We start from the raw sequence: 14,046 nt of genomic DNA, 5'->3' as shown, positions 1-14,046 counted from the left end.
GCTTTTCCAACGTGGGCTTACTGCTATGACCTATTCAGTTGGGAAAGCATTTATATATCTCAAAGAAAGTCAGTTTTGAGCATGTGGTTGCCCATAGACTCATTAGAACTCGAACACTCATATGCAAACCCTAACCCCCCAGCCACATTCCAACCCATCTGAGCCAGGATTGGAGGTCAGGCCACCATGTTAGGGCTTGGATCTGAATGGTACACTTAACTTAACTGGCAGGCCACCAGGGAACCCCTTCCCCTCCATTTAGAATGGAAATGTATCTTTAAAAAAAGCACTTTAAAATGTTCTATGTTTTACTTAGTGTGTTACAAATTTTCAATGCTGTATTAGGACCCAAAGGCGACTTGAGTCTCCTGGTAACTCTCAGCTGATGTAATATATATTTGATAGAAGTTAAAGCCACTCGCATTATACATATGGTTGTGATTTAGCACAAGGAGTTGCTCCAGGTATCAGATGGGTTATATATCTGGAATAATGAGTTTTAATCGAGCTGCTCAATGTGTACGTCATCATTCCAGTGAAGTACCCAAGAGCGGTTACTAGGTTCTAACATTCCCAATGGCTCAGAGAAGAGGGAAGCTGTCTCGCAAACAAGAGGTCGGAGGTTTGATTCCAGGCAGGCTATTGTCAAATTTTAAAATCTGTCGCAGAGGAGCAATGAGAATATCCTACCAGTCCCAATGGCTTTGCCTTTGTGTAGAAAGAAAATCTTTCCTTAAGAACAGCCCACTTTACTTGAAAGATGTATTTTCTATTTTGTCATGTGTTCTCAGGCATGGTAGCTCACTGGTTAAGAGTGTGTATCATGTAAACTGTGGGCTTGGGTTCAACTCCCTTGAGTCTGTCTCCACTGACCTACCTCAAAAAGTTTTATATCTCTAAGTGCTTTCCCCATTAAGTGAAGTACCCAAGAACAGTGACCACATCTTAACAGTCCCAATTGCTCATAGGAGAGGGAAGCTGTCTCGTAAAAGGTTTGATTCCAGGAAGGCTGTTGTCAAATTTTAAAATCGATCACATATTCGCAGAGGCAAGTACCCGAGAACAGTGTGGATATCCAACCAGTCCCAATGGCTCATAGGAGAGGGATGCAGCCTCACAAACATGAGGTTGATGGTTTGAATCCAGGCAGCGGCTGCTGCCCCTGCCAAATTTTAAAGCGCAGATTGGCATTGAAATGCATGTCAAGAACGCCCGGAGAATGTACTTCTCTGCGAAGGGCTTCCGTGGTGTGGCGGTTAAAGGGCATGAACAAAGACAAGTCACTGGGTACTTGGAGTTCACACATCGCCGGTTTGAATCTCACCCACGGTCGGGTTGAATCGTCACCCACGGTTGTCTGGAGCCGCCCCGGCTACACGAGGCAGGGGGGGGGGCAATCTCCCCCCCCGGTGGTTCCCAACAATAATCCAAGAGGTTATCCAGTCCACGAAGCCAACAACAGGGACTTTTTACAAAAAATTCTGTGGATTTCATTTTCGTGTGCCCCGAGAGCCGGCTGGCGAGGCAGCCGAAATTTGCTGAATTTAGGTGAGATGGGAGGGGCCACTAGGCCAGGGGGGAGGAGCCTCAGGGAAAGGAGGTGGGACCACAGGGGGCAGGGTCACTGTTGGGGAAGAGGAGCCCTAGCGTGAGTGTCATCTCACTTCTGAACTGCCCATGCTGTTTTTTTTACCCTCTCTATCTTGACTAACCCTAATGCATACATTTTAGCGTACTGGCCGGCAGGGCGTGTGAGAAGGGGAGTGGTCAGAGGAGAAGGGATGGAACTACCCAAGAGAGTAGTATTCGCAGAGGCAAGTACCCAAGAGCGGTGACCATATTCTACCTCCCCATGGAGGTTGAGATCTAGACCTGATTTGAATATGCATGACAAAAAAAAAAAAAAAAGTATACTACTACCTAACACACAAATCTCTGGGACATCTGTATTCTCTGTAGACACACAAATCTCAATTCTGGTTTAACTCATTATCAGGAAATAAACGCATGACATTGGATTATACCACACAATTGTTCTCATCAGCTGGAGACGGCTCATTCCATCCTCCACACTAACGCAGACATTCACTGTGTGTGATGTAGAATCACCCTGATTAGCAAAACTGATTTCCTTTCACTGCTGGTATGTAATAAGCAAGATGTGTAATAACTCAAATGCATATTAATAGATACTAATGTAAATCCTATTTTTCATGTGACATAGAAGAGCCCCCATTCCTTCGTTTAAATCGTTGTTTTGAAGTATGATTTCCCATCTTGGGCTTTTAAACACAAGAGGATATAAAGTAACCATTTTAACAGTTAAGATGATTGGGGGGAAAAAGACCAGCATGCATTACCAGCACAGCCTTCTCAGTTACATCTAACAGGAGTATCACACAGTGTCCCGATACTGTCCTGATGCTTCATGCTGTGTACTTTTATAATTATCATAATGTGTGTGCAAGCTTTTGCAGCGAGAGAGACCTAGTAAAAGTGTCCAATTTGGGACACTGTTAAGTATTTTGTAATTATAAGTTATTTACAGTACAAGAAGACTGCGGTCACCACTGTGCAGTGGTATAACAACCTTACCTGGATAAAACAGAAAAAATGCATGGACACACTTTCAATTTAAACAACATAAATAAGCACCACTTCAATCGAATAAATGTAAACACAATGTACATTACAAAATGTAATTTTAAAGAACTTAAGGTCTCTGCAAATGGTCTCTGGAAACGGACCCTCGAAAGAGTTCATGCCTCTGGAATGAAAGTAAAAGGAATTTGAGAGAGACATCCCATTGATACAGTACTTCTGCTTTGTCTTGCCTGGCAACAAGAACATCCCAGGAGGAAAGATGCCTTTTTGCCTGTCCCACAGTCATGTTCCCACTGGCTGATGTGGCGATCCTGGGTCGGCAGCAGGTTTTTCCTAGCTGAAGCACACAGGCCCGACCGTGAAGCCAAACTCCTGTATGAGGTCCCGGTTGCCAAACACAGCCAGGTCTCTCAGGGGCAACATATCGAGGTCTTCGCTCTCAAACTGGAACACCGACTCACGCGATCCAGAGAAGAGCTCTTCAGAGGGCTGGGGGAAATGAAACGAGAACACATTACAGGCGTTGCGCAGGCCCCCTTTTCTCACCGTCATTACTGGAGCTTGGAAACAAAACGTACCACACAGTCTCGTAAAGTCCCCAGGTAGCTCTTTCTTCGTGTGTCGGCTTGGAACTTGACCTCTCTCTCCAGGGATCCCTGCCTATTCCCTTGCTGGCAGGAGAATGTGATGTTCTGGCTGGAGAACCTGCTGTTCAGCCTCAGGAACCTCATCTGCACCACGTCCGCACCTGAATATTCAAACTGGGAGAACCAAGATGGAGAACCAAGATGGAGGATGTGAATGCAAAAACAAACACAAGGCATGCCAGAATGACTGGGAACTCTTTGTACCTGACAATCACCTGAAAGCCTTTTTCCATTGCACTCAACCAGTAAAATGAGTCATTTCTTCCAGAGTCCTTCAGCCAAGCTTTTACCGGCACCTGAGATTTATTCACATGTTATTTCATACATCGAAAATGTTAGGGTTTAATGTAAGTAAACAGCGAAGTCATACTTTATGATTCAGGATGTGTCTGAGAGGAAGTACCTGAGGCTGCAGTGGAGACAGGCAGGTCTTCGGCTCGGCTGTGAAGTCACAGTGGACCAGCAGAGCATCTGCTGGGCTGCCCTGGTTAGGATCTACGTAATACATCCCTGAAAAATAGCATACAGCCCTTCAGCAGCGCAATCTAATACTAGACACTGAAAAAGATACCAGCACCAGGATGTATCTGTGAGGATTCGATTCTCATTCAAAAGAGAATAGCTGATGTTGCTGATGGTGGATAAAACTCAAACCGTTGGTCAAGCTGGGCTGGGAGAACCAGAGCTCCAGACAGGTGGTCGCTGGGTGATCTTTGGTGCCATCCGGTGGATCCACGAAGAAACGCAGGTCCTGCTGCAGGGAGTCTAAAAGACTCTGGACGAGGAAGTAGTTGGGTTTGTCGGACAGGTACATGACGCCCTGTGCAAAGAATGCATGTCACGTCTTTCAGAAATCATACAGGACATGGAAGTTTAGATAGAAATATTTAGACCTAATAATAGAACTTGCCCTCAGTTTGGTAAGAGTGAGGTTCAAAGAGGTTCCCTGGGGCCCAGGTGGTCCAGGAGGCCCCTACATAACACAGTAACGAAGAATGATGACGTGAACCTTCTGTTCCTGCCAAGTTGCTATCATGGATGGAAAACTATTTCTATTCACCTGCAGATGGATATGAGGCAGATGGGACATACTTACAGGCATTCCTCTTACTCCAACAGCACCCGTTTGACCGGCAAATCCTTTTAGGCCCTGATATTTACAGACATACAAATCAGAGACCCAAATACAGAATTATACCTTCATGAATGAGTCACCCAGCATGGTGGAAACTGAAGGTATTTAGAAAGTTGTTCTAGACACACCTTTACTCCAAACAACCCCTTTAGAGAAAGCAAAACAAGGTGAAATGAGAACATTGTAGTTTCTTCTCCTTCATGTTTTCAGTCTCGCACAGTAAGTTACTAAGAAGGGACAACTTACAGGAAGTCCAGGTAAACCTGGGGTCCCCCACCCCCCTGTCGGACCAATATCCCCCTGAAAAGACACAGCCAATAACATCGTTACCTCAAAGTTACACAGATGGCAACGCACTGGTTATTTGATGGGAAAGTCAAATCCAGTTCCCCTTAACTGTTCTCTCACCTGATCCCCTTTGGGGCCATCTCTTCCGTTCTCTCCCACAGGTCCCCGTGTCGCCTGAAACAGAGACAGCCTGACTCAGCACTTCTGTGAGCATGATTGACAGCTTCTAATCACGGAATGACGAGAATAGACCAAAGGCAGCTGTTCCTAATCACGTATTGGATCACAAAACATCTCCAGTGCAGTGTAGTACAGTACCTTCAGCCCCTGACCTCCTAGAGGCCCAGGTAGTCCCATACTGCCTTTCTCCCCCTGCATGTTCAGGACAGAAGCATCAATCACAACCGGTACTTTATCTACCACATACAGTGGATGAGGTATATGTTACTATAATGCTCAATATAAAACCTTACCATAACACCTTTCACACCAATGTCTCCCTTTTCTCCAGGTAGGCCAGGTGTTCCCTTTGAGATGGAGAGAACATTGATAAACAGGGATGAAATATATCCTAATCCTACTGACATTGATTGTGCAAACCAGACATTGTAGTTACTTACATAAGAGCCCAGTCTCCCTGGTGGCCCAATTGAACCCAAATCTCCTCTCTTCCCCTGTAGGCCAGAGAAAGGTCAGGTCTTTATTAAATGTGATACCCAGTTGACCTTATGCACTCCTTACAGTGGCACGAAAATTAACATTGTATTAAAGGTCAAACGCTCTGTTTGTCATAGCATCTGCGATGTGTAATCGTATTAGATTTTCCTGGGGTCTGGATTCAGTGCTGACCTTTTCGCCTGTCATTCCCCTTAAGCCTCTGTCTCCAGTTTTCCCTCGTTTCCCCTTGAGTGGAAATAAAAACGGAGTTTAAAACCATATCTAGTGAGGTCTAATGCAAGCTGTGTTAGAGAAGCAAGAGTGGGCTGAGATTGGATTCTGACCCTCTTTCCAGTGTGTGCGTTTTTTCCTTGGTTCCCAACCCGGCCATCATCCCCCTGAAACACAAACAGGAAGAAATCCTTCTATATTGGAACTGATGCAAACACAGACAATGATACAGTCACATAAATGTGACAGTTATACTCCAAAATAACAGAAATACTAATAGAAATTATTACAAAAACTGAGAAAAACTGGACACATTTGACTTCACCTTTTGACCTTTCTGTCCATGTCTTCCCTCAGGTCCTGACTTTCCTTTAGGTCCCTGGAGACCAAAAGCAAGACACTGACTAAGTCCACATTGTCATCATTGTGTATCTCGGTATGATCTGACTAGTAGTTGTATCACTAACCAGCGGTCCTGGAGGCCCGACACTCCCCTCAAGTCCCACTTCCCCTGACAGGCCCTGAAAATTGAGGCGAGAACTAAAACTCCACTCGCACGGTTCAAACGCACGGACAGTAGTTGTGGACGTGGTTCAGACTCCTTACCTCAGGTCCAGGAGCTCCAGAGGACCCTCTGCTGCCTTTATCCCCATCTCCACCCTGTTGACAAGCTCAGTCATTAACTTCCATCGTTCAGTGTTGTCAGTTTATGTCCATTCAGGTCCCACTCACCTGCTCCCCTGTCTCTCCCTCCTCTCCTGGCTTCCCTCTGGGGCCTTCGGGGCCAAGGAAGCCCTTGGGACCGAGTTCTCCCAGCCTCCCCAGGCTTCCTCCTACACCCTGGAACCAAACACAGGTTTCCAGACTAACTTGTTTGAGCTGGCTTGGCCAAAGATTCATATTGAAGCCTTAGCCGCATACTGACCTGTGGTCCCGGTTTGCCCGTTTCCCCTTTCAGTCCTTTGTTGCCTTGCATGCCCTGTCATCAGAAGACAACATCAATAAACAGGGCTACCTTAGAAGGGTCACGTGTAAACGTACAGTATGTTTGTCCATAGCTGTACCGTAGGGCCAAAGACTCCAGAAATGCCAGTCAAACCAGAGAACCCCTTCTCCCCCTAAAGAGACGACACCTCCATTTTACTATTTACAACAATAACATCACTGTCACGAGGGTGAGATTCCCATAGTCCAAGTCATACCTTCTGTCCCTGTGCTCCTTCAGTACCAGGAGTCCCAAAATAACCTGGGAAACCCTGAAAAAAAAACCACAGGCACTGTCCTTGAAGAAGAATGACACAATGATAAGTTGAGCTTTCAATCTACGCCTGTGAACGTCATACCCACCATCAGTCCAGACAGACCTGAGGGCCCAGCCTTCCCCATCAAGCCCCTTTGACCCTAGGACAACAGGAGGGAAACGGTACAAGAACATACTCCACCAAGCATCCCTCAACACATGACTGCACGTCCAGATCCGGAGGTGTTCCTCATACACTCCCTCACCTGTAGTCCCCTGTAGCCCTGGTCTCCTTTAGGTCCTGTCTCCCCTTTGTTACCTGGGGTGCCCGGGGGCCCCTCTGCCCCAGACGCTCCACGGGATCCCACATCCCCCTTCAGGAAACAAACAGCAGGAAAAATAGACGTGAATCAATGTATTTTATTGAGAAAACTGTTGTTAATAAAGCAAATGAATATCGGCACAATCATTTCTAAGGTTTTACACAAACCTTCTTCCCTTTAGGACCTGAATCCCCATCGCTGCCGAACCCTCCCATCTCTCCCTGTAACAAGACAATCAGACGACGCACGTGAACCACACGGGGGAGCTTGCCGTGGTGCAGCCTGTGGCTGGAGAACAGCTCTGTGCCCTAAGAGACGGCGTTCCGGCTGACCTCTGCACCGCCTGGCCCGGGCTCACCCTGCGCCCCGTGGGAGCCCTGTGGGCCCAACTCTCCCTGGAGGCCCCTGGGGCCTGCTTTCCCACCGGGTCCTGGGTCTCCCTGTCTTGCGGGGAAGGAGACGGAGGGACAGGAGAGGAGTGAGGGGAAGGACGGCGTGCAGAACTTACGGTAGGAGTCGAACTTTAGGGAGGGGTGTCAGGTAGAGAACGTCTCACTGACCTGCTCGTCTTTCCTCCCAGCTGGCCCCTCCTCCCCGGCTGGCCCTGGGAGACCCTGTAGGAGAGCAGAAAGGAGAGTCATGCTCCACGTCCAATATGGCTACTCTACCGATACTGCTGAGGTTTATCATAGGGGACCGGCTAACCTGCTGCCCATCCAGTCCAGACGGCCCCGCGTCACCGCTGGGCCCTTGCATTCCCTGAGTGAGGTGAACAACGGTTAACATAATACTGTAGCTGGTGCTGTTACCCGCTTTCAGATAAGCTGCATTACTGAAACGCTGCAGTGAGGTGTGCGCTCTAACCTGCTCTCCTTTTCCCCCAGTCTGCCCCAGCACTCCATCCATACCCAAAGGACCCTGGGAATATAGACGGCAACAGTTTAATGTATAATAACGTAGAAATTCCTCATTCATAAATCCTACATGCTGCAAGACTGACAAAGAATCCATGTCTAACATGGATATTGAGGTCGCGATGAGGCACCAAAGATCAAAAGTACACACTCACTGGAAACCCTGTTTGTCCGTGTGACCCTTCTGGTCCCTGTGGCCCCAGGCTCCCAGGGGGGCCTGGGTTCCCAACACTGCCCTGGGGGCCTGGCAGGCCCGGGGGGCCCTGAAAACAGTTACACTTGTCATTACAGTACCAAGGACCTGGGGCAACATGAGTATGTTGTGTATGATAGCTACGAGTGAGCGTAGAACATGGCATTGTACCAAAGCACATTTGAACTATTGCAGTTACTCACAAGTGCTCCCTGTGTGCCTTTAGGACCAGCTTCTCCTTGATGCCCCTGGGAGGAAAACAATTTAATCTTAATGTTAAGTTAATCTTTATGATCAAATGTTGATAGTTGAAATGGCTGTCTCCTGTGGACCCCAAACGTAAATTCAAGATGATGTCAGCCTGCTGTTCCATCACCTCAGGTCCAGGGGGCCCTTTCTCCCCAACAGGTCCCGGCCCCCCCTATACGACACAGACACATGCCCTAAGTACAGCATAGATATATTCTCCAGTAAATGTAAAACAATCTCACTGACAGTACTTACCGGTGGTCCAATCTTCCCAGGTAGACCAGAAAGACCTCTCACACCAGGGTCGCCCTTGACAAGTTAACACAATTAATACCAAAATACTGTGCCTGTTCAATATGAATGTACTGTAAGAAGGGAGCAAATTGACTGAATATCTTTGTTCATAACCCTTACCATCTCTCCCATGTTGCCTGGTCTACCTGTTAAGCCCATGGCTCCAAGGTATCCCTATGTGAGGACATTTTCTGTTGTTATTTCTTAGACAAGAACGTTTCGTTGAATTTGAAAGGAGTCACGTACAAATCAGTGCAGGTGCTGCAAATTGTCTTAAGTGGCTATCTTTCACACCTTGCCCTCCTACAGACTTGGAAAAGAAAATCACTTCAGCAACACCTACACAGGGCATGAGCTCTCACCGTGGGATTATAAAAACTGCTTTCAGAAGAAATTTAGGACACTTAAGCATGAGCAAAAAAAAACGTCTGTCTACCGACCCCACGATCCCATGCCAACACCAAGACGAGTCACACTTACATACATGCCCACTGGCCCCTGGGGGCCCTCAACTCCTTCTTTGCCTGTGAACCCCTAGAGAAACGAGCAACAAGTTACTTCAGTGTCCTGTTGGCAATACCCATTGGCACAGTCACAAGGCCTTACATGGTTTATTGCCTACTCACCCCCTCACCAGATAGTCCTGGACTGCCATTGTGGCCTGGCGTTCCTGCAGGCCCCTGTTGAAGTCACAGGGTAATGTTTTCGTAAATATAAAAATAAAATAAGTGAGAGGACAATGTAGTGTACATGCCTTTAGAAGTGAATCAATGATTCGGTGAGTAAAGTTGGATTTACCAGAGCACCGGAGCCCCCTGTCTGTCCCAGCCCTCCCCCCAGACCAGGAAACCCCTTGAGACAAAAAACAAGATCAAAAAAGGCAAAAAAAGGATCAAATAAGGAATCAATAGCATGATATTCTGTGTATATAGTGTACTGACAATCCCATCTGCTGAGTCATGCTGTGTCACGCAAGAGTGCTCTCACTAGAAACACAAAACCCTAAGGACGAACATGAGCCAGCAAATGTGTTAACAGTGCCCCATCTTGTCTTGTACTTTGACAGTTTGACATTCATGTGATGTTATACATGACAACACTAGCCCCAGGCTGAGGACAGACTGTTACATCTGTATCAACATAGTTTGTCTTGACTCACGCTGTCTCCTTTAGGTCCGGACGTGCCAGTTGAACCAGAGACACCCTGTGAGTCACACAGACATCACCAGTTAGACACAGGTTTCCTTACAACAATGTATGTACTTTATCTCTGCATCCTTTAAAACAACATCTCAATTGTGATCAACCCTACTATACTGCTTGTGTCAACACTATGCATTAAGGGCAAATAATAATCCAATGGTCTAAATTTGTCATGATATTAAAAGTTATAACATGGGAACCTGTGTACCAGGCTTTCCTTCTGCTCCCTCTATCCCAGTGGGGCCTCTCAAACCCTGCAACCAGACACACACAGGCACAAACATGTCTCACACACACAAACAGTACAGGACAATACCTAGCAAGGAACAAAATGTCAGTATGCACTGACATTGTCAGCCATGTTACGGTCAGTTGAGAATGACTGCTGTTGTTTTCAGCTCTTACCGGTAGTCCAGGTGTACCAAACAGACCAGGCTGTCCCGTACGACCCTGAAGACAGCAACAGACAGTCAAGCGAGGATTCAAATCAACGTCGGTATGACTGAGACATAACTGAGGTAATGGATGCAGAGATCCTTTACCCTGGGTCCTTTGGGGCCTATCTTCCCATGTCGTCCTAGAGGTCCCCTCTGGCCCTTGGGTGTGAGAAAAGGCAAGATTCGGACGGTAAAGGCCATGTCAACTACGTACATACAGTGGGTGTTTATACGAGCACTGCAATAGTAAGTCTCGGACATTCCGGCCTTCCTCCACTGAGCTAGTCTTTGTGAGAGAGTGACCATTACCGGCTCATATAATCCAGGTGAAAGCGGACAGCAAGGGATAATGAAACCTGGGAGTCCAGTGTCTTGGTTTATTGTAATCCCTCCACCAGACTGCAGTTAACTCTACTGACCTTTAGTCCTTCTTTTCCAATCATCCCCTGGTGACCAATGTCTCCATCCTCACCCTTGGGGGGAGAAAAAAAAGAATTAGAAGCCCTTTCATGAAAACCATGTTTGACAAGCAACCCAAAGGATCCATCAACCTCCTGCCATTCTTTAGTTAGTTTAAAAACAAATACTATGTTCTTATTCAGACAATAACAGAAGACAGTTTGACTCGTCAAATAGTAGCTATGTACCTGGCTGCCATAGGGACCACTCTGGCCCCTCATCCCAGGGATGCCTGTCAGGCCCAGCTGCCCTCGCTCCCCCTGAGGGCCCTGGACCCCTGGAGCCCCAATGGGACCCTGTGGAAACAATACCACCGAGTCAAAACACCAAAGAACTGTTCTAGTTTGTATGTGATGGTGAACTACATGAACCACTGGACGTCGTACTTGGTCTCCTTTTGGTCCAGCGTCTCCCTTGTCTCCATCCACTCCATTAAAACCCTGCAAGGACAGTCCAGACCAGGGTAATAGAGCAACGATCTATTCGAATAATGCTACATCCACAAGATCAAATGAACAAGAACAGAAGGATCTCTCACAGTGGCACCTGGAATCCCACGCAGACCCCAAATTCCAGGGATCCCCTAGGAGATAGGTAGACAGGGGGGGAATAATGAGTCCATTATTGAGCTATGGATAATCTGGACATCCTGTCCAAACAGACTCACAGACCTGACTGACCACCCTAATTGCTTACTGTTTGCTGAGGTAAGATAAGGGCACGTACTATGTTCAGACTAAAGATAGACATGACCTAATTCCCGATAGGGAAACCCCCCCATAAAAATGATTGGCGTTTCCAAAAGATGGCATCCATTTCATTTGTTGAGGCCTTAGAAAAACCAGGCGTTAAAACCAGGAGCGAAGGGCCAGCTGGAACACTAGTAAAATAGGTGAGAAGTCAACTTGGCTTTTCATGATTAAAAGAGTGGCCTACTCAGATGGCAGCCACATGGGGATTTCGGGATCCTCTTGATATCGTCTTTATTGCTGCAGAGCGGCCATAAGTCAAAAAACAAGCCTGTCAAAGGAACCTTTCATTGAAATACACTAGGATGACCTAGATCCACAAACGGTTCTGATACGCTCAATCTCCTGTGTTGTGAATGCTTGTCGGCCATACGGCCCATAATGCAGTGGGACCTGGGGCTGAGACTTGAATGTCACATGACAAATGTGTACGTCACATGACAAATGAAAATGTAGACTTAGAAGACTCACCATGGCTCCGTCGATGCCTGGTAAGCCCTTTATGCCCAATGGCCCCGCCTCACCCTTGCAAACAAACGCGAGAGTAATCAATTACACATTCATCCGTTTCAATAAGTACAATAAGTAGGTGAACAACTAGGGAACTCACTGTTACTTGCACAAAACACACACACAAATAACTCACCGTGTCACCTTTTAGACCTAAAGGGCCCTCCTTCCCTGGATATCCCTGAAGGTTAAAGACAGTTTATTCATAGTTCATTCCCGAGTCAGACTAAAAGGCTGCAGGTTTCCATCTCCAGATGCTATCTAACAAGGCTCAGGGGAAAATACCATAGTGTGCCATCCTGGCCAACAACAGTAAATGTCCGACAGCATCCCTGACAACCATTAGACACTTTACTGTTCTCTGTTGCCTCCCCTGACTGTATATGACTCATAGATTCTTACTTGTGGTCCTCGAAGTCCAATAGGCCCTCTTTCTCCTAACAACCCTTGCGGACCCTATAGGAAACAGAAAGGATTAATGATGGGTAGCTAGGGTATGGTATGGTCCTCTTTCTACAAACGTCATGGATCTAGCAGAGAGGAGAAGCTATGAACACCTACTGGAGGGCCTTTACGACCAGGTGGACCAGCTGGGCCAGACTCCCCCTGGAAGGAGAACAGCGCCAATGGTCACCGTGACAATACCCAAAGTTTACTCTGGTCAAGTGAGGCTCTGTATTGTGACGATGAGGATTCTGCCCCCCCCCCCCCCCCCCCCCGTCACCACGAGGTAGATCTACTCACCTCAGAGCCATTCACCCCCTGGGCTCCGATGCCTCCGGTGACCCCTGGAGCTCCCTGTATGGACACACAGACATATGGAGCACTGCAGGCCAGCGGCACGGGGACGTTCATGGTGTGGTCTCCACTGGAGGTGTACTCACCACTGACCCTGGAGGGCCCTCTGCTCCTTCGTATCCATAATCTCCCTGACAAACAAATGAATGTGGAGAGACAAGTAAGAGACAAGATCAACGACAGACGAACTGGCAGTAACAGGCGATACAGAAGGCCTATTCTTACCTCAGGTCCAGGGGCTCCTGGAAGCCCTTGAGGGCCTCTTTTTCCCATTGGGCCCTGAAATCAAGATTGAGTCGAGAACAATAACATGTCATGGCATTTGGATAGGCTTACGATCGTCTGACTTAATGTGATACAATCCGCTGTGTCTCAGTGTATTGGAATCAGGTGATCTGCGGCATCCTGTGCCATACTCACAGGTGAGCCAACTGGTCCAGAGTCCCCAGGCTCCCCTTTAGAACCCTGGAGAACATTCAAATGACCGTCATGCCACAGTGGCTGCCAGCTAAAACGCACAATAATATTTCCATCCACTAGAGGGAGATGCAAACATACATCTTTGTGGAAAACCATATCAGACAGTGAGAGAAAAAAAGGGGAGTCGATATTTCAAAAGGACAATAATTTCATGTAATCAGCTGGTAAAGCAGGTAGATAGCTGTAATGACCTTCTCTCCAGTCTTCCCTCGATCTCCACGTGGACCCGTTTCACCAGTAAACCCCTAATGTAGAGCAGGAGAGAGAGTGATGCAGAAACAGAAGAGAGAGAGAGAGAGATTGAGAAAGAGGGTGAGAAACAGAGAGAGAGACATGATGTGCACGTAACATTGTGTCAGTGCACCAGGGTTGTAAGACGTTAGCATCCCTGCACTCAAAGCTACCGTACACAACATTAGCAGGTCAGAAAGATTCCCCAGCTACTGTAGCTAGGTCAGGAAAAGTTGCCTTCTCACCTCATCTCCCTTCTCACCAGGAGGGGCTGCCTCTCCCTTATATCCTGGGAAACCCTGTCATAAAACCCAACAACGTTAATGTCATGAAAACATCAAATGTGTCTTTTAGACAAATATTTTATAAAATAAAAAATAAAAAAACTTGTTATTTATTATTAT

General features: G+C 47.1%; 1 protein-coding gene across 1 annotated transcript in view; it reads right to left on the bottom strand.

Annotated features, from left to right (window-relative positions):
- Window positions 1–2,222: 2,222 nt before the first annotated feature.
- Window positions 2,223–14,046, bottom strand: part of si:dkey-61l1.4 (collagen alpha-1(I) chain) — a 28,282-nt gene continuing 16,458 nt past the window's right edge. Inside the window, exons 14-68 of the mRNA XM_062454696.1 lie at window positions 13,888–13,941; window positions 13,603–13,656; window positions 13,352–13,396; window positions 13,157–13,210; window positions 13,018–13,062; window positions 12,878–12,931; window positions 12,695–12,739; window positions 12,536–12,589; window positions 12,270–12,314; window positions 12,095–12,148; window positions 11,413–11,457; window positions 11,261–11,314; window positions 11,063–11,170; window positions 10,835–10,888; window positions 10,521–10,574; window positions 10,384–10,428; window positions 10,179–10,232; window positions 9,935–9,979; window positions 9,574–9,627; window positions 9,402–9,455; window positions 9,256–9,309; window positions 8,896–8,949; window positions 8,737–8,790; window positions 8,609–8,653; window positions 8,436–8,480; window positions 8,195–8,302; window positions 7,990–8,043; window positions 7,831–7,884; window positions 7,686–7,739; window positions 7,458–7,565; window positions 7,293–7,346; window positions 7,069–7,176; window positions 6,910–6,963; window positions 6,765–6,818; window positions 6,627–6,680; window positions 6,488–6,541; window positions 6,295–6,402; window positions 6,169–6,222; window positions 6,030–6,083; window positions 5,888–5,941; window positions 5,676–5,729; window positions 5,524–5,577; window positions 5,295–5,348; window positions 5,148–5,201; window positions 4,993–5,046; window positions 4,795–4,848; window positions 4,633–4,686; window positions 4,515–4,532; window positions 4,348–4,401; window positions 4,162–4,224; window positions 3,906–4,071; window positions 3,655–3,761; window positions 3,467–3,547; window positions 3,183–3,365; window positions 2,223–3,093 (exon numbers count right to left, since the gene is read on the bottom strand). Of these exons, the coding sequence (XP_062310680.1) occupies window positions 2,938–3,093; window positions 3,183–3,365; window positions 3,467–3,547; window positions 3,655–3,761; window positions 3,906–4,071; window positions 4,162–4,224; window positions 4,348–4,401; window positions 4,515–4,532; window positions 4,633–4,686; window positions 4,795–4,848; window positions 4,993–5,046; window positions 5,148–5,201; window positions 5,295–5,348; window positions 5,524–5,577; window positions 5,676–5,729; window positions 5,888–5,941; window positions 6,030–6,083; window positions 6,169–6,222; window positions 6,295–6,402; window positions 6,488–6,541; window positions 6,627–6,680; window positions 6,765–6,818; window positions 6,910–6,963; window positions 7,069–7,176; window positions 7,293–7,346; window positions 7,458–7,565; window positions 7,686–7,739; window positions 7,831–7,884; window positions 7,990–8,043; window positions 8,195–8,302; window positions 8,436–8,480; window positions 8,609–8,653; window positions 8,737–8,790; window positions 8,896–8,949; window positions 9,256–9,309; window positions 9,402–9,455; window positions 9,574–9,627; window positions 9,935–9,979; window positions 10,179–10,232; window positions 10,384–10,428; window positions 10,521–10,574; window positions 10,835–10,888; window positions 11,063–11,170; window positions 11,261–11,314; window positions 11,413–11,457; window positions 12,095–12,148; window positions 12,270–12,314; window positions 12,536–12,589; window positions 12,695–12,739; window positions 12,878–12,931; window positions 13,018–13,062; window positions 13,157–13,210; window positions 13,352–13,396; window positions 13,603–13,656; window positions 13,888–13,941 (3,555 nt within the window). The 3' untranslated portion in view covers window positions 2,223–2,937. The remainder of the gene's footprint in view (window positions 3,094–3,182; window positions 3,366–3,466; window positions 3,548–3,654; window positions 3,762–3,905; window positions 4,072–4,161; window positions 4,225–4,347; window positions 4,402–4,514; window positions 4,533–4,632; window positions 4,687–4,794; window positions 4,849–4,992; window positions 5,047–5,147; window positions 5,202–5,294; window positions 5,349–5,523; window positions 5,578–5,675; window positions 5,730–5,887; window positions 5,942–6,029; window positions 6,084–6,168; window positions 6,223–6,294; window positions 6,403–6,487; window positions 6,542–6,626; window positions 6,681–6,764; window positions 6,819–6,909; window positions 6,964–7,068; window positions 7,177–7,292; window positions 7,347–7,457; window positions 7,566–7,685; window positions 7,740–7,830; window positions 7,885–7,989; window positions 8,044–8,194; window positions 8,303–8,435; window positions 8,481–8,608; window positions 8,654–8,736; window positions 8,791–8,895; window positions 8,950–9,255; window positions 9,310–9,401; window positions 9,456–9,573; window positions 9,628–9,934; window positions 9,980–10,178; window positions 10,233–10,383; window positions 10,429–10,520; window positions 10,575–10,834; window positions 10,889–11,062; window positions 11,171–11,260; window positions 11,315–11,412; window positions 11,458–12,094; window positions 12,149–12,269; window positions 12,315–12,535; window positions 12,590–12,694; window positions 12,740–12,877; window positions 12,932–13,017; window positions 13,063–13,156; window positions 13,211–13,351; window positions 13,397–13,602; window positions 13,657–13,887; window positions 13,942–14,046) is intronic.

The sequence above is a fragment of the Osmerus eperlanus genome, chromosome 28 (genome assembly GCF_963692335.1).
Source record: "Osmerus eperlanus chromosome 28, fOsmEpe2.1, whole genome shotgun sequence".
Taxonomy (NCBI): Eukaryota; Metazoa; Chordata; class Actinopteri; order Osmeriformes; family Osmeridae; genus Osmerus; species Osmerus eperlanus.
Note: the sequence above shows the minus strand (reverse complement) of the source record. Positions and strands in the feature narration are given on the sequence as shown.